This window comes from Sinocyclocheilus grahami, unplaced genomic scaffold (assembly GCF_001515645.1).
Source record: "Sinocyclocheilus grahami isolate Dianchi unplaced genomic scaffold, SAMN03320097.WGS_v1.1 scaffold1227.1, whole genome shotgun sequence".
NCBI classification, from domain to species: domain Eukaryota; kingdom Metazoa; phylum Chordata; class Actinopteri; order Cypriniformes; family Cyprinidae; genus Sinocyclocheilus; species Sinocyclocheilus grahami.
Window position 1 is genome coordinate 26475 of NW_015506406.1, and position 26904 is coordinate 53378.

The 26904-nt window shown below is 36.5% G+C and overlaps 1 protein-coding gene across 1 annotated transcript in view; it reads right to left on the reverse strand.

Moving 5' to 3' along the window:
• Positions 1-24842: 24842 nt before the first annotated feature.
• spc24 (SPC24 component of NDC80 kinetochore complex) overlaps positions 24843-26904 on the reverse strand; it is a 6256-nt gene continuing 4194 nt past the window's right edge. The window contains exons 4-6 of the mRNA XM_016254169.1: positions 25991-26095; positions 25150-25226; positions 24843-25056 (exon numbers count right to left, since the gene is read on the reverse strand). Coding sequence (XP_016109655.1) covers positions 24950-25056; positions 25150-25226; positions 25991-26095 — 289 coding nt within the window. The 3' untranslated portion in view covers positions 24843-24949. The remainder of the gene's footprint in view (positions 25057-25149; positions 25227-25990; positions 26096-26904) is intronic.

The window sequence follows — 26904 nt, forward strand, 5'->3', positions numbered from 1 at the left end:
CACATACACACTCACACACACACACACACACACACACACACACACACATATCGTGTTAGTTAAGTTGATTATCTAGACTAGCTCCACCTGTGCTGAATTGATTGATTATCTGAATGTGCTCCTCCCGAACCTTGTTAATAAAACATCAATTATGCAATGTCACATTTTTTTGCCTGCAGGAAAAAAATTAATAAATAAAACATCAACCCATGGCAATAGTTTAAAAGTAGCCTTGTTCCGTAGACTTAGCAACCCTGCATTCAGGTTTGGCAACATTCTGGAAAAAGATGATCCAATCAGTTGTGGTGAATACAATTAAGCCCTGTCCTACATTTACTTTCTAATATAGTGTGTCACTATAAAACATTTTACATAATGGAATTGGTAGTGAAAAAGATTATTTATTTGGTGCATTTATCTGATCAAAAATACATTGTAATATATTTTATAATTTAATTTATTCCTGTGATGCAAAGCTGAATATTCAGCATCATTACTCCAGTCTTCAGTGTCACATGATCCTTCAGAAATCATGCTGATTTGCTGCTCAAGAAACATTTTTTATTATTATCATAGCTGAAAACATTGCTATATCAAAATAATTTCTTTGAAATGGAAATCTTTACTGTCCCTTTGAACATAAAAGGTGTTAGAATCCGATTTTAAAACACAACTCCCACCCCCCCACCCCCCCACAGTTATTTTATAAGTGTCCTTCTTAGTGGTCAGCATTCCTGAGCGGGGCCCCAGGCGTTGCACTACATTCTGCTTGACCACACTTGGTTAAATGCTGCTGCTTCTCCTCAGCTCTACTCATAGCAAACCCAGAAGCCAACAGCTGACCGTAACAGTGTCTTTAAAATGTGGCCGAGTATAAGCAAATTGGTGCTTGGGGGAGTCAAAGGGCCAATCCAAGGCATTCAAAATGACACTGCAGAGGTGAGCGAAAACTTTCACATTCCCACTAAAGAGAAAGCAACAGAAAAAAGGTAATGTCACAGTTCTTCACATTAGTGCAAATGTCTTTACAGTAACACAGACAGACATCCTATCAAGAGTTTGTGATCTTTTAAAAATGTCAATTTTGAGCTGAGCATTGGTTACAAGGCCAAAAACTATTTTGACTTAACACTTATTGATCACCCAGAATGTCCTAACAAACATAGTAATAAGCTGAAATCACTGAGAACATATGCCTTGGCAACCACCCACAATTCGCGCCATGGCGGGTCAGGCAGTTTGGGGAGCCATGGCGAACCTGGCAGCCCAGGAGGCCATGGTGGAGCAGGTAGTTCAGGAGGCCATGGCAAAGCAGCCTCCAAAGCCGCGGCCCCCAGCCCCCGCCTCCACCTCCACGGCTGGAGCCCTACTACCCCCCCCCAAAAAAAAACTTGGGGATGCTTACGGGCCATAACAGGGGACTGGAGCCCTCCCTGGGCTTAACTGGGGATCCGAAGCCCTCCCTACTGAGTGGAGTGCGGAGCAAGGAACGGAGGGATACGAGGAGTACATCAATCCAGAGAATTTTAATTATAACAAGGAAAATTCACATAGCACATGAAGTCATAGACAATATCGGACGCTGAACTAAAAACAGGGAACACTATTTAAACACATGACAAGACGAGGGGATGACGAGACACACCTGGGATCAATGGAAATAAACAGGGAGCACTTGGAATTAAATCAACATAATCAGGACAGGAACAGGAAACTAACCAAATATGGGCAAGAAGGGCACATGGGGAGCAAAACACACACAAAACACTGAACAAAGTCTGACACATTGGGGGGTATTTTATCAACCATATTAATCTCCAATCTATATCCACTATCAGCATCAGTTTCAGTTTTACTGGCCAGGGAATTTTACTCTTACTTACAGCGTTTTCTTTCACTGCACATCACACAAATCTTTTCATATATTGATTAGTCATACTTTTTAAATAATATTTTCTTTTATTACAATAAAAGTGTTTAACTGGTCTTTAAGATATTATACATTTGAACTTTCTATTCATCAAAGAATCCTGAAAAAATTTATTACGGTTTCCACAAAAATATTAAGTAGCACAACGTTTTTTAACATCGACAATAAGAAATGTTTCTTGCGCACCAATTCACACCGTGTCGACACCGGACATGACTGCTGTCTTTTACGTCACATCGCGCTGCAACAGCTAGAGGCTGTAAACACTGGCCAAGACAAAGCAACCGTTGCAAACCATTTGTCCTATATGTCAGTAAGTCTAAAACAGAACTAGGCATCAGTTTACTATTGAAGATTTGTTGCTGGCATCGCGCCTCATCCAGTAATCACTGTTTATAATAAGTTTTGTTGTCTTTATTTGTGACGCACTGCTCACGTCCCATGTTCCTGGAGTAATGAAAATTCAGCTTTGCCATTTTAGGAATAAATTTACATTTTAACATATTCAAAAAGACAACGGTTATTTTAAATTATAATAATATTTCACAATATTACTGTTTGCACTGTATTTTTGATCCATTAATTGCAGCTTTGGTAAGCATAAGAGACTTGCCGACCCCAAACTTTTTAACAGTAGTGGTTATATAGACAGAAATAGAATAAATAAAAAACACAGACAGAATAGAAATATTGGTAAAAGCGTAAACCATTTAAAGTAGCACCAGTCCATAGTAGTAGTATGGATTTTTCAATATCTGATATCTGATGATACAGTCAGTGATATATAATACAATTTAATGATAACAAATTACAGTAGATGATTTCTGAAATCAAATGAACACATACTATATTTATTCAACTCTGAACTGTTTCACACGCACATTAACATACTAGCCAATAAGATAACTTCAAAACAGCCAAAATTGTCTAATTATAATCGGCCTGACTAGAACATATCACCTGCCATTACAGAGGCTTTGACCGGTGGTCTGATGGTGGCAGCACCTTTTTTATTATTAAAGACAGTTCTCATGAGAGTCATTCTTGTGTGTGATTTCCATATCAAAACTTCCTATACTTGTGCCTGTTTCTATTAGAGCTGTAGTCAAGTCCAGCTTTGTCGAATCCAAGACCAGGACTAGTCGAGACCGAGTCCAAAGAGGTTTGAGTCCAAGTCAAGTCCAAGTCCAAAAGTTTCGAGTCCAAGTCAAGACCGAGTCCAAATGAGAGAAAAAAAAGGATCCTCTTCAAGACCACATACTTAACTATTGATAATATATGTGATGAAAGAGACAGCATATCTCCTATTCTAAGAAAATAATTTTACATTATTATTTGTAATGATCAAAAAGCATGTGCAAAGTAACAACTCTGTAGGACAGGGGTCTCCAAACTAGATCCTGGAGGGCCAATGCCCTGCAGAGTTTAGCTCCAACTGGCCTTAACACACCTATCCTATTATAGCAGACATATCCACTGATTTGCATTGATTTTGCCTTTCTAATAGTCCTGCATGATATGAGGAAATTCTGCTACGTGTGATAAGAGTGTTTTTATTTTTTTGCAATGATGATTACTTGTGATAAATAAATGAATAATTAACTGCATATTAGGGCCAACAAATAAAACTAAATTTAAAAAAAATTTTTTTTTACAGCGGTGAGCACCCCTATTTCTAACCTCATAAAAAGAGTCGGTAACACTTTACAATAAGGTGTCATTTGTTAACATTAGTATTAACTAACATGAACAAACAATTAACAATATATTTATTGTTAATTGTTTGTTCATGTTAGTTAATAACATAATTTCATGTTAGTTCACAGTGCATTAATGTTAACAAACACAACTTGTCATTTGAATAATGCATTAGTGAATGCTGAAATTAAAGTGAACTAATATTAATAAATGCTGTAGAAGGAAGTAGGTGTAGACGTTAATAAAACACAATCTAACAGGTAGAAAATTAAATTAGAAACATCTAAACTTTTCAAAACACAGCAAGTGCTCCGCGGGTCATGTGACAAGAATCAACCAATCAGCTTCATCCTTTCCCGTAACAAACTTGAAAGCTAAGCCAAGATGGAGAAACAGCTGATCATAGCTGTACAAGGATAGCCATTTAAAAAAAAAAAATTTAGTAGCAGAGCTACTGCAAGGGATTTTTAGTGCTGCAAATCCATTTATCCTTTGCTGAAACGTCCGCGTCTTCATGGAGAGCGCAGGTCAGAGTTGCTTAGCAAGGCTACAGAGTGCTTTGGAAAGAAGGAGAAAGCGGCGTGCCTAGCGTTTTCCATGCGTTTCCACATGCAAATGTGGTTTTGTTTTGAAGGAGAAAAAAAAGCATATTGCTGGACTCGGTCGAGACCAACAAGAACATTTGGCGAGTCCAATGACCAAGTCCGAGACGAGTCCGAGTGCAAACACCAACGAGTCCGAGACAAGTCCGAGACCATAGAAAAATGTCTCGAGTCTGGACCGGACTCGAGTACTACAGCCCTAGTTTCTATTGTGTTTAATTATAATGTCCATTGGTTGTGTGTGCTGGTTCTTCACCACTGCTAATTAACCAACACAAACTACAGTATACCTTGTGATAATGGCCAGATTACAGTCACTGCATTGAATGTGAAATGCAGTTGCTCCAATTTCCCTTGTTTGCCTTTTTCTGAGAGTTTTATTCTAAATAGTCAATCATGCTGGTTAATATAAAAACATAAACTGCAGTTAAAGTTGCACAAGGTCTGTGATGTCAAACTAGCAGGCGTAGTACGTGACGGGGAAACTCAGCTGCTCATTTCCAGCAAAGCAGCTGTGTCAGATCTTGATGATCCACACGCACTTGAGCATCCACCATGCTCCTCCACACTGGCACTGCGCCCATCCAAAACACCCCGTAACCCCACAACCTCTGACCTTATGGCCTCGACACCACTCGCCTACAATCACAGCTGCTTCCCACAGATTAGATGAGACTGTATGTTTGTGGAAAATGCAGAATAGTACCTTTCTTTTTTTACCCACAGCCCATCACAATTTGAATTACTTAGGGCACAGGGTGCACAAAACTAGAGAAAACAAAGTAAAATAACATCTTTATACCCTGAAGCATCATATACAGATGATGTTTCAACACAGATTTAAAGTTATATTAAAGTAAATACTGTAAATATATATATATATTCAAATAAATTTCATAGAGAGCGAGAAAAAAGTCAATGTAGGTCAATGTTTTATTTTGCCTTGAGGGTGGAGCCAGGACTGATATACAAAAACAATTACTGTATACCAACAGAAAACGTCTATCTTTTGCTCATCTGTAAGAGTGGGAACATAAAAAAGGGCTATGGTTGGTTTGTTTTCAACTTTCCTTCAAAGAAAATGTGAGGATATGTGTATTTGATTACAAGACATGATAAGATACGGTGGAAGACGAAGGGTTTGGTTGAGAGTGTTCAGATATAGAAATCCCAACTATGGATATCGCTTTATGTTGTGACATGCCTAAGATTATTCATGACAGCCATGTCACGACTGCAGACAGGAGAACTGTCCAGACGAGATTTTAGAGCATAATGCAACATAATAATGTGGCCTACATTATTATGTCAACAGATAATATTCCTGGATCAATATCATTAAGCTGTTTCCCTCAGTATCTGATACTAACTGTATCACTACTTGTCTAACATTAGATATTATTTACACTATATATATATATATATATATATAATAACTTGCTTCCTCTAAATTATGTAACAGGTAAAGATTGTTGACTGTTTTTTTTAAATACCCACTAGAAAGCCAACTGAATTCAAAGACCTGTAATACCTGATCAAAGGTACGACAGCTGCCTTCCGCTTCAGATCAAAGGAAGTCTAACCCAAGTCAAGAACAATCCATGTGGCCCATGGTATCCTGCAGCAGTACGATTACACAGCTCTTATCCAAAACAAGAATTTTATCAGTCTGCAAACTCAACTTTTCTACAGCACAATGCATTCTAGATTCCTGCTTTGTCAATTGAGGATAAGGTGCAATTTAGATAAGAGCATCTCAGGATGAAACAGGCAAAGGCCTTTGAAAGTGCTTTCTGAAGTAGTTCAGGAGTATTTGATATTTACAGCATCGTTTCTGAGTAACAAAAGGGAGTCAAAGGTTTTTCAAACAATGAAAGTGAATGGGGATGGATGCTGTCAAGGTAAAAAAAGAAACATCATAAAAATTAGGGATGCACAATATTATTGGAACGGTATCGGCCGATAATGGCTCAAAATGGCCTCCCCCAGGTCCTAATGCCCCTCCGGTAAGGCAATTTATTTACTTAGGGGGCGCCTACTTGTAATAAAATGAAAGTAAAATAAACAAATAATACTAAGATTGTGTTTCTGAATAAATAAAACAGTAATGGATGTCATACAATCAAGAGTATGTTTTGATTTAATGGTCAGAAGCTATCTTACATGAATAAACATCACATGACACTGGTAAATTAAATAATTTTATATATACAGATTTATTCATTAATGTGTAATGTTTTTTTCAAACGTATTATGAAAACTTAAATACAAGGAGCTCTAAAAGATTTTCAGAATTTTTACAACTATTTTGCTTTAGACCTCTACAAATGTTGCGACAAATGCAGCGATTGATTTATAGTTGATTTATAGTTATTTTCAATGCACTCTCATTACAAAAGAACTTCATTGTTGTTTATTTAATTCTAAGTTTTTGTTAAAAACTAACCAAAATGAAAAATAATTTGTTTATAATCTCTGCACAGGAGAGACTTGGTGTTGTTTCCAAACAAAACAAAAATGAGTTGAAAAATATCGGCAAATCGGATATCTGCAAAAATCCGATATTGTGCATCCCTAATAAAAATAGTGTTCTGTTCTATATACAGTAAGTATTCTTAAGCCATATAATAGTTAATGAACAGACAAAAATTTAATGTCCCTTATGAAGTATATATTCAGATATGGTCAGATCTGAAAAATTTATTAAGCAAGTGAAATAATTAAACATTGTTAGCTTGTGTATTTTTCAAAGCATTTTAAAATATTTAAAAATGTAATTTACCTGCTTAACATGCAGAGACAACTGTAAATAAACCAGTCATCAGCTGACTGCGACAATAAAAAAACAATGTAAAAACGGCAGACTGAAAAATCAAAGCAACCAGTTTCAGACAATTGGGAGTATTTGGGAAAACTTGTTTGAAAACAGTCATTATTTTTGCACTTCCGTTGATTGGTGCTACTGATGCATAAATTTATATATATATATATATATATATTATATACACACACACAAAGAAAAACAAGTAGAAAGAATAGAGAAAATAGAAAGCAGGTGCTTTTTTAAATAAAAAAAGAAGAAGATAAATAGATGAAGTAGAATTAAAATAGAATAGAAAGTGCTAGAGTTAGAGGGTCAAATAAAGGTGGAACAGATGTGTTTTTAGTCGTTTCTTGAAGATGGCTAAGGACTCAGCTGCTCAGACTGAGTTGGGCAGGTCATTCCACCAGGAGGGAACAGTTAATGTAAGAGTCCGTGAAAGTGATTTTGAGCCTCTTTGAGATGGCACAATAATACGCCGTTCACTAGCAGAACGCAAGCTTCTAAAGGGCACATAACTCTGAAGTAATGAATTTAGGTAAATGGGTGCAGAGCCAGTGGTGGTTTTGTAGGCAAACATTAATGCCTTGAATTTTATGCGAGCAGCTACTGGTAGCCAGTGGAAATTGATAAACAGAGGTGTGACGTGCATTCTTTTCGGCTCATTAAAGATTAATCTTGCAACGGCATTTTGGATTAATTTTAGAGGTTTGATAGAAGTGGCTGGAAGACCTGCCAAGAGAGCATTGCAATAGTCCATTAAAATGACACCATTAAACTAAAGTCTTTGCATAAACTGCTTAGACTAGTCTTAAAAGTTAGACACCTATTTTTTTTTCTGCAAGACTGGTCAAAAGTTTTTGAAAGTCAGTTATGTAAAAACATAGATTGATCTCATTTGAATATTAAAAGTAAGAGTGATAACCACTTGGTTAATTGCTAGTTAATCAAACTAGTTCTTAAGACGTGGTGATTATGTTTATGCAACTGGCCCATGGACGCATGGACTATTTTTACGGCATCATTTCTTGGTCACTAATAACTGGCAAAGAGCTCCATAACAGGTCAAACACAGCAATGCTGAAGATAAGTTTCCGATAACGTGTTGGAACAAAATAGTTGTAAAACAAAAGGAAATCTACAGATTTTGAAAAGCTAAGTAGAAATAGCACTGTAGAAAGAGTATCTCTTAAAGCCTGTCAAGATCTCCTTCAGATTGTGGATTTGGAAATAAAGCAAGTTAGGAAGGTATGTGATGTGGAGTGTAATGGAATAAGTCTTATTGGTAAGTAAAGGTTTCCTGTGATAAAAAAAAGAGAGACACAGGCGTCAAAGCAAGATTTTTTTTTTAAACATATTTTCAAAAGAGCTTCCTGTCCCCTATCCAGGTCTCCATATGTTTCAGAGTCATCTCAAATATAAAGGACGCAGCAGGGATTGGTTTCCTCGAGACCATTAGAGATCATGTAATGACAGGCCTCACTCTCCAACCCCCAAAACCAACAGAACAGACGCAAGGCCAAGAAAAAGGAAGAGAGCGCAAGAGGCCGAGAAAAGGGAGGAGAACAAAAGAGGGGTGAGAAGGATGGAAAGGGTGGAGAGGTATGGGAAATTGCCCCATTAAAGACAGAGATGAATCTCTGGTGGATCCCAGGGTCTACTAAATTACTGGCTGCGCAGAGGTTAATGGCAGACTAACGCTGAGAGGAAATGAACCTATGTGTGGTTCTCACTGTAATTTCAACATTTAGCTTTTAGTATGTGTAGTGAAAGCGTTGACACCTCTCTCTAACACATCTGCAGTTAAAAATGCATTCTATATTTATAAATAACTCCACGTGTAGGCGCATTAATGCACATTTACAAGCACTTCAAATGAAGAAACATTGAACAAAAAAAGAGTGGCGTTTACCTGTGCGAAAGCCCCCATCATGATGCCAGAGTATTGCTGCAGTTGCTAAGGTGTTCAAAGTGATTTCAGCCTTAGCAAACATCACTAACATGTACACAAAATCCAAGTAAAACTGCCTTCTTCCAGTAGAAATGCATGGGACAGCATCTAATGAGCCTTGAGGAAATAGCCTTGCATGCGCAGGAGCCTAAACAAGAGGTCAAAACATAATCAGCAACAGATAAAAAAAGAAATACAACAAATCTGAGAAATAACAGGATGCTCTTGATAACAGACTCGATAACATCAGTGTATGGAGATCATCACTGTTAGTGCTATCAGGTCAGACACTGATAGCATCTGACCCCCCCTGTTTCCCAAATGCTGATTAGTACATTTTTAATACTATCAGGAATGTATGCAAACATATATCAAAAATGCTGCAAAGGAATAGTTTTCTACATTTTAGAGACATTGTTTTGTTAAATTACATAAAAATTGCTTATGCTTTTTTTTGCTATAGATAACATTATCAAAGATCCTGAGAATTGTAACTTTCCTAGCATCTAAAAGTGAGTCCGCCACAGAAAAGGGTGCTGAAAGTCACAGCTACTTCACCCTCAAAACCACAGTTTCAACATGCAATTCTTCATGTTTGCTTGAAACAATGTCACAAGCACAAATGTGTGAACTGCGCTCAGTAACAGGTTGCATTTAGCGGAACATTATCGCACTTAGCATCTAGCTAAGGGTCTGTGACACCTATAAACATTAGGTTGTGCTTTTGCAGAAGTTGTTAACCAACAGGCTTGTCTTTTTCCATCATGATTTCTCCGAAAATCTATATAGGGTAAGAAATGCTTTAGCCGCAGAATATACTCTTAATAATTTTTAGAGTTTATATTTTCAAAGATTTCATATATAGCTGTGCTAGTTTCATGTCTCAAATCAATCTGTCTCAAATCAACCTTCTCACAAAATAAAATATTGTAAATTCAAAATCCAAAATGTAAATTTTTCTGGTCAATATTACAAAAAAAAAATAAAAAAATCTTCGCATTTGCAAACAAAATGAAGATGAACTGGATGTTTAGATCACACCATAGGTGTTGTTGAATCATGGACAATATGGCTTTTCAGTTCTTCAGCGTGAACTGGAGGTGAAAAGGACTTACATGCTCACAGAATCTAACTTTCACATATGTGACAGATTTCATATCTTCACCTGCTACACCTGTGCATTGTTTCCATCTGGAGCTCACTGATTACTGCCAACAAAAATGATTAGTTGGTAGTATAGCCATTGGCAACTGGTAGATGCCATCTCTCTTCAAAACTCCCGAGATGAGAGAACTAAAATCGTATTGCTTTTGATTTTTATAACGAGGCACCATCTGAAAAAGTTTTCCATGGGTTATTCGGATGGAGACTCTTTCAGTTGGCGAACGATCATATTGTATCAGCGCAGCCAAACTTACATTTGAGAAAAAAAGTGGTTAGCATGTAGGGAGAGAATTCAGGTTCAGGTAAAGTGTGTCTGTTTTTCAACTAACAGACTCGGTCAACAGATGCCAGTCCATGCAAATGGAAAACAACAAACTCAGTGACCCTATTTCTTTCTTTTTCCTCAGGAAATCCTACAGTGTCACTTTTGTCTGCTAACTTTAAACATGTCTGACTGCCATTTAAATCCCCAAGGACAAAGCAGACATGCTGGGAAATGACTTATGGGTAATATAGAAAAGCAAATTTAGGGTAAGGATGAAGTAGATCAGTGACTCTCAAATGGTTTTGCTTCAGTACTGTCCATGTTACAATGTGACGACCCAATGTGTGGTTGTATAGCTAAATGCATTTTATTGTTTTACATTTAGAATTGTCTTTATGCTTCTATCTCCATTCCCATGAGAGCAGACCTGTGACCCACCAGTTGAGAACCACTGATATGGAGATATAGAGTGAGTTTGAGGGATCAGGTCAGACACTGATAGCATCTGACCCCCCCTGTTTCCCAAATGCTGATTAGTACATTTTTAATACTATCAGGAATGTATGCAAACATATATCAAAAATGCTGCAAAGGAATAGTTTTCTACATTTTAGAGACATTGTTTTGTTAAATTACATAAAAATTGCTTATGCTTTTTTTTGCTATAGATAACATTATCAAAGATCCTGAGAATTGTAACTTTCCTAGCATCTAAAAGTGAGTCCGCCACAGAAAAGGGTGCTGAAAGTCACAGCTACTTCACCCTCAAAACCACAGTTTCAACATGCAATTCTTCATGTTTGCTTGAAACAATGTCACAAGCACAAATGTGTGAACTGCGCTCAGTAACAGGTTGCATTTAGCGGAACATTATCGCACTTAGCATCTAGCTAAGGGTCTGTGACACCTATAAACATTAGGTTGTGCTTTTGCAGAAGTTGTTAACCAACAGGCTTGTCTTTTTCCATCATGATTTCTCCGAAAATCTATATAGGGTAAGAAATGCTTTAGCCGCAGAATATACTCTTAATAATTTTTAGAGTTTATATTTTCAAAGATTTCATATATAGCTGTGCTAGTTTCATGTCTCAAATCAATCTGTCTCAAATCAACCTTCTCACAAAATAAAATATTGTAAATTCAAAATCCAAAATGTAAATTTTTCTGGTCAATATTACAAAAAAAAAATAAAAAAATCTTCGCATTTGCAAACAAAATGAAGATGAACTGGATGTTTAGATCACACCATAGGTGTTGTTGAATCATGGACAATATGGCTTTTCAGTTCTTCAGCGTGAACTGGAGGTGAGAAGGACTTACATGCTCACAGAATCTAACTTTCACATATGTGACAGATTTCACATCTTCACCTGCTACACCTGTGCATTGTTTCCATCTGGAGCTCACTGATTACTGCCAACAAAAATGATTAGTTGGTAGTATAGCCATTGGCAACTGGTAGATGCCATCTCTCTTCAAAACTCCCGAGATGAGAGAACTAAAATCGTATTGCTTTTGATTTTTATAACGAGGCACCATCTGAAAAAGTTTTCCATGGGTTATTCGGATGGAGACTCTTTCAGTTGGCGAACGATCATATTGTATCAGCGCAGCCAAACTTACATTTGAGAAAAAAAGTGGTTAGCATGTAGGGAGAGAATTCAGGTTCAGGTAAAGTGTGTCTGTTTTTCAGCAACTAACAGACTCGGTCAACAGATGCCAGTCCATGCAAATGGAAAACAACAAACTCAGTGACCCTATTTCTTTCTTTTTCCTCAGGAAATCCTACAGGGTCACTTTTGTCTGCTAACTTTAAACATGTCTGACTGCCATTTAAATCCCCAAGGACAAAGCAGACATGCTGGGAAATGACTTATGGGTAATATAGAAAAGCAAATTTAGGGTAAGGATGAAGTAGATCAGTGACTCTCAAATGGTTTTGCTTCAGTACTGTCCATGTTACAATGTGACGACCCAATGTGTGGTTGTATAGCTAAATGCATTTTATTGTTTTACATTTAGAATTGTTTTTATGCTTCTATCTCCATTCCCATGAGAGCAGACCTGTGACCCACCAGTTGAGAACCACTGATATGGAGATATAGAGTGAGTTTGAGGGATGTGGCTCATATGAAAAATAGGTCATCTATTTAGAGACTCTTTTGGAGTTTGGAAGAAGATGAGAAGGAAAGACCAAAGTCTTGGGCTCATATTTTGTATAAGGACCCCCGTCATCACTATTCACATGTGCATATAAGCAGAGGCCAGCTGGTCAATTAACTTAACACAGTCCAGATCCGCTTGAAAACCACTAGAAAATACACAAAAAAATTTGAAATGATAAACATGGCATGTGGCCAGAGGAAGCCTAATGCCAATACAACATTTGGAGACGTTTTGATGGGAACTGCACTGTATGTTTAAACTAAATTTCTGTAGGCATACCATAAAATCTTGGCAATTGATCACTTTGGCAATTATCGGTCAGGAAATTAAGTAACATTTATAGGATATCTAATGTTTTTTTTTCAGCACAGATTAAACAGAAAAAGAATTATAACACAAAACGATTATGAAATGGCAAAAAATATATAAGCTAAAATGCAAAAATCTCAATACTGTAATTTAAGAATTTGTGACAACTTCTCCAACCTGACATTTACAAGCAAATAAATCAAACTACTAGGTACCCCCCCCCCACACACACACATTTTTGACTCAAAATCTTGAGTTTCTGAGATATAGCCCAACTTTCCCACGTGACAACTAGCCCCGGTCTGTTCAATAGCGTGTTCAACTGGTTCTATTGCTTTCCTTTGTCACAGCATCAGTGATAAATAGAGTCTATTGTGGTATGATATTTATTGAAAGGAAATGTAATTCTCAAGCTAATGGAATTTGTTTATATTCCATCTTAAAGCATGTTTGACTTAAATACATTATGTGAATGACATCCGCATTCCAGTTCTGTCTGCCAGCTGAGTATATTTCCTAATTCGCCTCTGCACAAATGTAAACACTTCAACAGCATTCACTATAGGATATCTAATGTTTTTTTTTCAGCACAGATTAAACAGAAAAAGAATTATAACACAAAACGATTATGAAATGGCAAAAAATATATAAGCTAAAATGCAAAAATCTCAATACTGTAATTTAAGAATTTGTGACAACTTCTCCAACCTGACATTTACAAGCAAATAAATCAAACTACTAGGTACCCCCCCCCCACACACACACATTTTTGACTCAAAATCTTGAGTTTCTGAGATATAGCCCAACTTTCCCATGTGACAACTAGCCCCGGTTTGTTCAATAGCGTGTTCAACTGGTTCTATTGCTTTCCTTTGTCACAGCATCAGTGATAAATAGTCTATTGTGGTATGATATTTATTGAAAGGAAATGTAATTCTCAAGCTAATGGAATTTGTTTATATTCCATCTTAAAGCATGTTTGACTTAAATACATTATGTGAATGACATCAGCATTCCAGTTCTGTCTGCCAGCTGAGTATATTTCCTAATTTGCCTCTGCACAAATGTAAACACTTCAACAGCATTCACAGAAAATCACATCTGCTCCAAATGAACTATAAAATAATATCTTCCTATATTCCTTTTGTCTTTATTGGTGACGATGAAACTGTAAGTTAAGTATATGTTATGAATCAAGCATGTTAATTTAGCGTGTAGTTAAATTTGGTCATTATTTTTTGGGTTATATATGTAGTCTACATGTTAAGCTGCTAGCATGCGTTAGCTTGCTGTGGTTTCAAATATAGGCTACAATGGCTATAGACCACAATCTACATTTTTCTTCCTATGACCAGTGCTTGAAGTGGGCCGGTACGCACCAGTACGCAGTACCGGCACTTCTGTATTTGAGTCTTTAGCATACTGGCACTGTACCAACACTTCTTTTTTTTTCCACTTCAAGCACTGCCTATGACGTATGTAATTTTTAAGTTAAGTTAAATAACCACTGTCTGTCACCACAATAAATAACTGCAAACAGCAAAATTAAGCATTTGAATGGGTTTAACTTAAAAAGTGTATATTGTCAGTAGTAAAAAAAACAAATAAAGCCAAATAAGTCCTGAAAAAGTGTGTTTTACAAAAATTCCCCACATTAATCCTTTCCTCAGAGATTTTCCAAATAGTAAACCAACCAAGTCGTTTTTTTCTTTGTTAATGAACAGTTCACTCAGACTACATGGGCTTTAATGATTTCCAGAGGCACTCTTTGAGTCAGCCAATAACAACAAAGCCATCAAAGGAAGAGTAATTCACTTCCCGTTGATGCAGTGCCGTTGTGACCGGATAGAGCCCTGGTCCATAGTCCATGGGCGATCACACGTTTTCTTACACAGAGATCATGTGTTCATATAAAGGGTAAAGACTTGTCATGCATAACAGTGAGACACAAGCTATGAATAAATCTACTCCCTCACCTAATATTAAAGGTGGAGCTGGTTAATGGAGCGATTCTGGAAAAATGTGAGGTAAGCAGCTGTTTAAGGCAGGAATAGGCCTACATGAACACAGACCTCCCAAACTTTCGTTTGGAACGCCAACTGTTATTCGAGAAAAGTCTGTACTTCTGCATTATTGCGGGCTTGACTGCTTACCCTTACCAAAAAGTAGTATACTTCAAGTTTATTTTAGTAAGTATACTTAAGTAAAGTTCAAGTATATTTTTTAAGTATACTTTATGTAGTAAGTATACAAATATCAGTGTACTAGTAGTATACTTGTAAGTGTACTATTTCAATACTCCTTGGGACTAAATTGGCCCACTTTCTAGTATATAAAAGTATACTTTTAAGTATACTTTAAGTATAACAGTAGTAAACTTTGAGTACACAACTAGTTTATGTCAAAACTTTTAGTTTGTACTGCAACTATACTAAAAGTGAACTTATAGGTATACTGATAGTTTACTAATTAAATACTTGTAGTAGCATTTTTAGTACACTTTGAAGTATAGTCTCAGTAAACTACTAGTTTATTTGTTTTATACTGCAAGTATACTCGTAAGTTTTCTTTAAGTGAACTTTACATCATACTTTAAGTATACTACTATGTCCCTATTTAGGTATTAATTTTGTATATATTTTGTTACATGAATATCTAAACATACAAAACATAAAAAGAACAGGGTATCTGCTTCTAAACAAAAACATTTTATTCTAGCTTCATGAATTCTTTTTCATAAATAAAAAATAAAGAAATAAACAACATTTTGAACAAAAAGCTGAAAAAAGATTCAGAATGATAATCAAAACGTAGATAAAGTCGATCAACACCCCAAAGCTTGACAGTTATTATTACCTCTTCATTGGTCAACATTTTATTCCATAACGTTACACAGTTTTGATGCTGTTTTATGTCTGATGATCGTGTTAGAATACATGTGGAAGCATCTGTTGTTTCGGTTTCTTCTTCACTTGTGTTTTTTGGAAATTCTGTACAGAAGATGTGTACTAGCGCCCCCTACAGTATAACAATGAAAACACGGATTCTAGAAGCACAATTATAGCTAAAATATATTTAGTATAAGTACAAGTCAAGTATACTTAAATGTCATTTTAAGTATATTTCTGAGAAGTACATAAAGCCCATTTCTGAGAAGTACATAAAAAGTAGACTAAAAGTATACTTTCCTATTTTTTAGTTTAAAAGAAGTATACTGATAGCACACTTGAATAAACTTCTTTTTCATAAGGGTAGTTTTGAAAATATTTTTAAGGCTTAACTCTTACACATAATCATATATCATTATCCATCAGCCATCAGATGCGGAATGCACTGGAAAACAATGTTTCAATCTGTGTTAATGTTGTTTAGGAATATCAAGCGCCAAAATAACTTTTCTTTCATGAAACCCAATAAATGTAACTTGTTTGAACCCTACAAACGGCCCTGAAATGCTTTGAAGGGGTTCAGAGCGAATATTAAAAGTCTCGTGTAAGACTTGCTCATCTTGTTTCGTAAAAAATGCCTCTTTATTAACTAGACACCTCAAAACTAACCAATAGAGCGACTAAAGGGAGGATCTGATTTTGTCCATTCTTTATCAACCATTTAGCATTCCTAGCCTGTAGACATTGTCCATTTCTGGTGATGTGATTTAATTAGATAATAGATGTAGTGTTTATTGTTGTTTATACCGACTAATTTACGCAGTCATCCCAGAATTACCAGCACTGAGCGTTCTGAACCAACCACAACTTACCAACCACCCTATTTCTGCTTCACTCAAAAATCTTTATAACCACTTTAAAGAGTTTTTCATCTTCCAGCTGCCGTCCTTTTAAAACAAAACAAGATATTTGGATGAGAACAGTCTAAACATTGAATTTCTCCTCCATCTACGACCCCTAATGTAGTGTGAATGTATATTCACAGGGCTTAAAGCTGTTAACATTTTCTACCTCACTTTGGATCTTTGTTTTGATTCATTTCTCGTTTCTCTGAGCAAATAAACTCTAGATCACAATGTGTATGTACCTCTCAAGAATGTTTACATTTGATCTCTCTACTATGCCAGACCCCCTTAGTTGTCTTCCCGAACTAAGCACAACTATTTTTCAGAGATATTTTTGGTCATTGGAGCTGAAACAGCCTCAAGTGCCAAATCATTGGCGTCTGGATCTGATTGAGGAAATTACTCAAAAGAACCCCCAAAAAACAAAACAAAAACGAGGAGGACCATGTGTGAACACGTGGGGATGGATGTCTTTAGCATCTTAGAAAAACATTGTACACTGCATTTTTCCCATAGTTCGTGACTTTTCTCATTCCAAAAAGCAACATCACAGGCCATTAAGAGAAACTCAAAGATTAGCAGGACTACAGACTAAAGGGGCGGTCACACTGCACTTTTCGTTCCATTGACTTTCATTCATACGCATGCGAATGCGTCAGACCGGAAACCCAAGCTAATGCGAAAAATTTAGCATGTCGCTGCCTTCCAAAGTTCAAGTTTGGTGAACTCTGACCTGCGAATTCGCATCACGTGAAGACGTGTGACCAGTAGAAGATCGATACGTCACTGCGTGACCTCTGTACAGAACTTCAAAAATGGAGGAAGCGCTCATTTTAGCCGTAGCGCAGCATCCTATTTTATATAATACATCTTTAAAAGATTATAAAAATCAAATAAAAAAAGAAGCTGCATGGTTGGCTGTGTCAATGGAAACAGGAACAGACGGTAGGCTACATTTGAATGCGGACACATTTTATAATTTTGTATTGCTTAGTGTGTGTATATATACAGTATATATAGAGAGAGAGAGAGAGAGAGAGAGAGAGAGTACAATATAATTATTATACACAAGTGTATTATTATTATTGTCATATCCTGCTCCTGCCCATATTCGCAGCAGTGTCCGAAAATTTTTTGCACGTTCAAAGTCTAGTGTGACCGCCCCTTAAATGCAAACGCGACAAAAAAATTAAACAACCGATATAAATTTAAAATCTATGCTGCGTCCCAAACATAGACTGTATAAAAACATGGACGTAGTGTCCGTGACGTTACCCGCAGAGCGTTTTTGAAGCCCAAAGTGGGCGGAGCGGGCCGTCGCCATCTTGGCTGGGCGTCACCGCGTGTCACTCCCGGATAATCGAAAATGGGCAAAGAGGTGGGAGCTGGTTGCTGAAACCACGCCCACCTAGCTCCACGGTGGTGACAGTATAGCGGCAATCCACCTGTCACTCAAGTGGCCACGCCCTTAATTATGCAGAAATTTAAGGCTTAATATAATTTAAACGGATGAGTTATAAAAAAATTCACCCCCTCACAGTTGTCATGAAGGGCAAAATTAGCTATATAGACCAAAATAATTTTTTGAACCAGGCTGTAAAGATGTTTTTTTCTGCTGTAAAGTTGGGCATTTTAACATAGGGAGTCTATGGGATTGACTCCCTTTTGCAGCCAGCCTCTAGCGGCCAGTCGATGAATTGCAGTTTTAGTCACTTCCGTGTTGGCTTCACTAGAGAGAGCGGGAGGTTGCCGCTTGGTCCCAAAGGACGCACTATATACACTATGCACTCATACACGATGTACTCATGCACTAGAGGGCTACATACTCAACCATGAAGTGTATGAATTATGAATTATGTCTGATAGCCCCTCCCCCTTCGCTACGTAATTAAAGCTGCAACAGTTGAGTGCATGAAGTGTCCAATATTCCACACTTCGTTTTTTCGTCCACTGACCATTTGTATCTCAAATCAAACATCATTTTAGAAAACATTCGGTAATGAGTAATGTGAGAATGGTGTGTGCTGTTAAATGGCATGTGTGTGCCATTTGTGAAGTCCATATGACTCTATTTCAGAGTTTGTTGTGAATTTGAGAGTCAGCTAATCACAACAGGATTTTCTAAACAGTCTCTCGGAAGAGAGGGGCGGGGTCAGCAGAGCTCATTAACATTTAAAGGAAACTGCTACAAAAACAGCTTGATCTGAAAATAGCTGTTTTTGACAGGGTAAAAAAGGTGTTTTTTTACACTACCTTTGAGAAATTTTAACCAAACTATGTTACAGACTTTTCATTAAGACCCTAAAGAATCATATCAACATGTGGAAAATGGGCATCCTATGACCCCTTTAAACAAATAAAGATAATGCAAACTTATCATTCTGACCACTTTCATTCACTTTACAACTTTTCAAATTCAATCTAAGCAGTTAAATGTTTCAGCCAGATGTTTATTGGCTTAAAAGCGCCAAGTTTAAGTTATATTTGCTATATATATATAATATATATAACAGGTCTGTCATTATTTCCGGTAGCTAAGGCTTTTAAACAGTTGGGCAGGATCAAACCCACCCCCTCATAGAACACAGGAAGTCTCATGACCTCATAGGTCCAGCCTTTCCACCAAGCCAAGGATAACAAAACACGAATATAACTTCTATTCTGAACTGTCAATGCTGAACTCTCTCGAACCTAAGGAAACACTTCAATATTCATTGAAACCTTGATAAGAATTGACCACATGTGGATTGGTAGGGAGTATCAAATACGTAAAATGCTTCACAGATATCAACATTGAAGTTGGAAAAAGATCCGGCATTAGTTAAATAAGGTCTCTGCAGCTGGATTAATGCGTTTATTTAATAGTCATCTAAAAGTTTGTTGGTTTGACGCAAGTTCATTAATTCCAGTGGCCAATGAGACTCTTTGTGCGACAACACAGTAAGTTTAATTACTGTATTTTCCCACACCACCAGAGCAGCATTCAAAGGGAGTTACTTTCCATCACTCTCAACCACAAATAACAACAGTAAACTGAATTGAAAGAGAAGGCTGAGCTGTTTAAAGTTTGTGTATTCAGCTAATGCGATTTTGCCAGAGAGAATGAAGTTCAAATTGATCGATTTGGCAAAAGCTTTGTGATCTCTGACCGTTAATTTGGATCATTTGGGTTCAAACCTGTGATTTCAAGCATTTGATCAATTCACTGATGACTTGAACACTTAACTGATGAAATTACAGTCAATTGAATAAGAGAGTCGTCACAACAGTATAGAACCGAATGGCCCATTGAAGTCCATGACAATGCTTAAGTGATGAATAAAGACAAAAGAAAACACAACAAACAAACAAGATTATATATGTAGTTTAACTATAGTGTAGCAGTTTCGCCATACGCTAAAAAAATATATATATTGTAGACAATTTTCACTCAGATATTGCTAACAAACTTGCAATTAATAATTAAAATAACTACAGAGAAATGGCAAGTAACATTGCATTAAACATGATATTTTGAAGTGGAAAGACTGAAATAGTATTTTCTTGTAAAACGCACTCCAATATACTTTGTTTTATTTTTCACCGTGTAGTTGAATATAACAGCATTCACGAGGTCACATTTTATTTAATTTAAATATAATTTACATTTTTTTTTGTTGTGGCAATTTTCAATTTCAATAAAGTTATGAGGCAAAGGTCTTTTGAATATTTATTTCCTGCAAGAAATGGTGACAGTCATACAGTTATTACAGTCATGGCTGCAGAGCGTGACCAAGAATGACACTCTGGCTCAGTATTTATATCCTAATCAAATCAGGATGCATCTGTGCTTGCATCTCAACCAATCATAATGCATATTCAACATATGTGTCCATTTAAGGTATCCATCTATTTCCTGTGTTTCTAAGTATTTAATGCAAATTATTTTTTTGGAAACTAGGACATTTTCTGTCTCACACCTGTCTCGCACTTAGATTTCCTGTTATCTCCGAGCTCATGAAAAACTCAGAGACAGTCTAAAGAGCACTCTTTAGAAGCAAATAATACAGATAATAATCATATTTCAGATAAAAATCTAATTTCCTCCACAGTTTAAAGGGGGATTTAGTTTATTTTAATAAAGCAAAAATGTCAAATAAAATGTTTAATTTTTATTACCTTTTTAACATTTTGAAACAAATGGTTTTGGAGTTACGTGTAATGCATTGGTAGCCTCAACGACCACCGTATGGAAAAAATACCACATATCTGGAATTGCACCTACTTCTTCTCGGGAACTATCACATCTGTATCACAGGAGCACCAGACATACACGTATCTGAAACAGGAGCCAAGAATCAGGGTGAGCCAACAGTCTCTGTGGGGAGTATCAGCTTGATTATCAGGTCTTTGTGTGTAAATGTAGGTAACATGCTGAGCACAAGATATCCAGACACAGCAGGAGCTATGAGTCTGTCTGCTGGCTAGAGCTTCTCGTGAGGAGGTGGAGCCCTTCTGATATTGTCATTAGGGGACCCTGAGGGCAAGAAGTAGAAAAGACTGATAAAGCAACTCTATGTTCACTAATGGCACCCCGGCCACCCACTGGAAAGCAGCAGAATGTGCAGAGCGCTGAAAATGTGGGCCCTCATTGCCCTGTGAACAGGTGAACAAGTCAGACTGCCAGGAAAAATGAAAGCATGCAATGCAATGCTCGGTACTTTTTGAACAATCCATCTTGCACATGTTTTCAAGAGTTGTTTTTCATAGTTGCATAATACATACTTTACGTTGTCTTTTTTTTTTAAACTAAAGTAGTGGCTATTCTGTTCCACATTCAGACAGAGGGGACACGGCGTTCCTCTGGAGTGCTTTGTTCGGCACGGCCCAGTATGACCTCATAGGTGTTTCTCAAGGAAATCCCTCTCCCTTGGAGGTACAATGACAGAGTTTCCTGTTTAAGAAAGCAGGATCCGGCTTCTGACTTACTCACACTCTCCGCTGCCTTATGCAATTCCAATGCAGTTCTACGACTGCTCGTGTTTTATGCACTTGTGCATCACATACTCAAAATAACCAGGGTTATTTTTTTATTTAGTCATACTTGTTTATGTGCCTGTTTGCATGTCAGAATGAAAGAACACTGTAGAGGACAATAAGGCTCAAAACATCCTGCATACTTGTTTGAGTATAAGGATGAGAAATGGTTAAAAAAAATGCAGGAGTTCTTAAATTAAAACAAGAATTAATGTTAACTATTAGCAGCAACAAATATGGGTCAATAAGTGAGGATACTGGTCTCAGATTACAAAAATAAATCTTAGAACTGGAATCTAAAGGTAATGTTTCAAAAATGCAAGTGCTCAAGTAAAAAGTAGCCTACTAAAAAACTTTTATTTTCAATAAAGATTTTCACAGTAAAACTTTTCACATATTTTTTGTTTGTTTTGTTAACCTCACAAGCCCCAAATATATAAAATATATCAAAAAACTCACAAAAAGAAAAGGAAAAAGTTCTTCACTGAAGAAGTATTGACATTTTGAATTGTGTATTTTTATGTAACCTAATAGATCTGAAAAAAATGCGTCACGTCAATGACCTATATATATATATATAATGTCAAAGCACCTTCAAGTTAGCAAAGCAATTCATTAGGCTACCCATAAGTGCTGCATCAGCAGCCCCAGACGAATGCCAAGACCAGCCCACTTCAGGACGAGTCTTGATCCAAGGTTCAGCTCTCACATCACTACACCGGCCGGAGGGTTTGTCAGTTGTACGCAGGACATGGGGGAGAGACAGTGGAGCAGAGGATTTGTCATTTCCAGACACAGTTCAATGTTTCGAACTTAAAAGGTAAACTGCGCTTATTTACACGAATGCGCGAGGTTACATTTGAATATAGATTAAAGTCAGTTTTGGAGAAACTGAGTGTGCAGTATGTAAACTAGCGTGGGTTTGCATGGATGCGGACTTTTCGTTTCAGTCACGGACTGGTTAAAGTTTGGTTTGATTTCTCTTATTTCAGCCTGTGGGCTGCGTGGGTAAACGATGCTCTGTTCACGACACGCGCAACACTATTGTGATTATTTACCGAAATAATTATGCAGAAAATGTTTGCGTCGTGTAATTGTCCAATTACGCTGCAAAACTGGTCATAATAAACGATAATAAAGCGTTGGAAAATCTAAAAACGCTAAAGTAAACCTCTTAATTTGATGACCACGTTTTTATTGTCATATAGGCAACTGTAAATATTTTATATTGCAATAGACGATACATGGAAATTATGTTTTTTTTTAGAAAATGTTTTATAAAGTAAAACATCACGACAATCTACAAATGAAATCTGAATTTACCAAGGCATTAGGCTATGTATTTTAGAGTACAATACTAAAATAATGTTTTATCTGTAAAACCTTTAGCCAAAATTTTACACTGACAAACACATTTTAATAGTTCAAATAGGTTTTATATTAACATATAATTTGATGTCACACATACATGCAACTGATGTCTGTAAAATGTACTTTAGATAAATACTTCATCACTATTAAGGTGGCACAAGCTATATAAATATTGTAACATAGTTTTTATGTTGTTGTATGGAATGGCATCATTTATGTGTAGCAGTCTGCAGCGATAAAAACAGCACTGACATTCAAGCAATATTGCTTTTCTGTAAAACTGTGTCCTGAAAAAGATGCATTTGCATGTTTAAATGTATTTTGTTGATACTAAATTATGAGCCTTAAAAATAAATCTTTTATAAATGCATTACTTAAAAATGATCTTGAATGTTTGCTATTTGTTTAGTTTGATTACATTTAAGCTCTGCCCATTGTTTCCCATGAAAAATAAAATAGAGGGTGAAACAAATATGCATATGTAGGTGTATGTAAACATACATTTTGCTCAGATGCAGTGGAAAACCCATCCACTGTTATAAAACAGCAAATGTACAAATCTAAATGCTTTGCAAGAATTTGAAAACAATGCTCTCAAAGTGAGTCTAGCTGATTTCCAGTTGCCTCAATCACACTCACACCACATGTTAACCAAGCATATACTAAACTATATTGTGGTTTCGTCTTTTCACATGAGCCACACACAGAATTTTCTCACCGTTCTGTTTTTGCAAAAAACCCCTACAGAAAAACAAGATCATAAGCTCGTGCCAGTCCGGATGTTTATCGAAGCTGAAACGGCATGTGTCTGCACCTCAAGGGCATGATGTGACTCATTTTAGAAGTTAAACGACCAAAGGTTAAACTGGTCACGCACACAGAGTAGGATGACTAGGCTTTTGAAAGAATACCCATCCATCTGCACTGGGCAGATATTAAACACTGACATTAGAAATAGTGAAAGTAGTGTAGTGAAAGTACAGAAAGAAAAAATGAGGACAAAATATGTGACTTGAAAAAAGGGAAATTATATAAAATCATTCTGGATGAAAATGAAACCAAACCTGAATATATGCTATATCCTACATCGTCACACTTTATACTTAAAAACATCAACTAAAAATATTTAAATCTAAACCTTAGGCAGGAGCTATATAAAATGAGTCTGATTTATTAATTATCCATCTAAATATATGCACATCTTAAAACAAACATATCACTAACATATCTCCATAGTTTCAGTTCAAGAGTTTTTCATTTTTGTCATGTCAATAAATCTTAATAATTAGGATTTTGTCTGCCAGCAAAAAAATGTATAAACAGTACAATAAAAGTAACTTTTAAGGATTAAGCACACCAAGACTGAAACAAAAAAGCAGTACGAACAAACAAAACGAGAAACTGGCTTTCATGTTAATGCAAGTTACAACCCATCTACCCCTATATTTTTAAATATGCTGCATGTCCTTTTTATATTTTCTTTGTCATTTTGTTTTTTTAGAAGTCCTGAGAAATCCCTCTCTAAATTAGTATTCAAAAAGTATTAAAAGAGTACTTAATTTCATTACAACATTTGCAAAAAATTGATTTTAAATTTCATAGGAAATTCCCTGCTCTATGGAAACAGCAGGAGAGCCTTTTAACAAAGAGCAAATTATAACACAAAACTCACAAAATGCTATTCTAGTAATGCAAAACATGCATTTTCAGGCTGTGGGGGGAACTTTGTGAATGCATAGTGACATCTTGTGGTGTGTGATGAAAAGGGGACAAATTTATTAACAGACTTACAAAACACATACACATATATACACGCATAAAAACAAACAGTAATTTAGCTAACAGTGTACATGTGCACCAGGTCTACCATTCAGTATTGACCAGGCTCCACAGGTCATCGCTGATCTCACAGGGCGAGCGGGTGGATGTGTCTATGTTAATGGGGGCTGCCACATCTGCACCGTAGTGAACTGCCAAGAGACAAAAGGGATTTCATTCAGTCTAGAATATGAAACTTTTATGTTTAGCATCATCATCATATACAGTAAATGTGTCAGGATTACCTCCCCTCAGTATGTGCGGCTCTGTGTCCACCTCCAGCTTTATCTTGGTTACTTTAAAGTAGAGCTGAGCAACGTATCTATATCAAGTAAGCAGCAAAACAATACTTTTTTTTAGTGGACATGATTTCAAAGCAGTCTGGCAAAACATTGACTCACAGTCATCAACAGTTTTTTCATTTAAAAAATCATAAGGATTGCACTTAAGCGATTCATAGCTATGAAATATTTTAGGGCATAATTAAAATAAATTATACTCCAGATATTTTCAGGTTTTCAATGACCATGTGAACCTGGTGACATACTCTTCCATTCAAAAATTGTCTGGGTGTCAAAGAAATTAGTACTTTTATCAAGGATGCATTAAATTGATCAAAAGTGACAGTAAAGACATTATTAGTGTTACAAAAGACTTCAAATAAATGCTGTTCTTTCGAACGTTCTATTCCTGAATTCTGAAAAAGCATGTCTGTTTTCCAGTACAAAAATATTAAGCTGTTTTTTCCAACATTGATAATAAGAAATGTCTCTTGAGCTCCACATCAGGATATTTGAATGATTTCTGAAGGATCATGTGACACTGAAGACTGGAGTAACGCTGCCGAAAATTCAGCTTTGTATCACAGGAATAAACATTTTTAACTTGTATTAAAATAGAAATCAGTTTCTTTAAATGGTAATAATATTTCACAATATTACTGTAATAAGAGACTTAATGAAAATAAAAAGAATTAATAATTTAAAAAACCCTTTTGAATGGTAGTGTACACACGATAGGGGATTGAACAATGTAGTCCTTTGTCATTACAAACACAAGGTGAACTAAAGCCAGCTTCGTGCTTACATGGCTGAAGGAATGACCTCAGTTGTGTCCTCATCCACTTCCTGTTGCAGAGTTTGAATTTCCTGCTCGGTATCTCTGAGTCTTTCCAACTCTTTCTGCAAGTATCTGACCCATGTGTTAAGGAAACCACAGTAAACAACCAAACTAAAGAGTAGCAAAGTTCATAATCAAAACGTAAACTAAACAACACTCATTTTTGGTAAAATAATTTTAAAAAAGCACAAAACAGATCTTATCTGAGATTAGCAAGCCTGGCAGTACTTAAAGCAGACATATTATGTCCCTTTTTACAATATGTAATATAAGTCTCTGGTGTCCCCAGAATGTGTCTGTTAAGTTTCAGCTCAAAATACCCCACAGATCCATTTAGAAAATGCCTATTTTGAGTGGAAGCAGAAACACGCCGTTTTTCGGGCCTGTCTCTTTAAATGCAAATGAACTGCTGCTCCCCGCCTCATTTTCCAGAATACAGCTGCGCCATTACAGCTCAGACCTGCTAAAAAAACATCTGTTTTGGTTCTGATTATCATGTTTATCATGCTGAAATCATGCGTATTAAACCATATGAGTTTAAACTTCTGATATACGGTTTTCTGAGAGCACGCATCCGAAGCACACGGACAGAAAGCGGCTGTCACAGCATGTGAGTACTAAACTAAGTTCTCATTCACACACAAGTTTACGTTAAAAACACACACGAGTTACAAAAACAGTCGGTTATGTCTGTGAAGGTAAACAGCTAGGAAATAAATCGCTTGTTTATTTTAGATCTGTGTGGCAGCAGCAGTATGCATTAAATAAATCAATAAATCCACTTCTCTCTTGTCTCCTCTGAGGCTGGGACTCTAAATAGTGTTCTGTGCTCGTCTGTGCAGCCAAAGACAGAACAGTTAGCATGTTTTGCTCAAACTTTC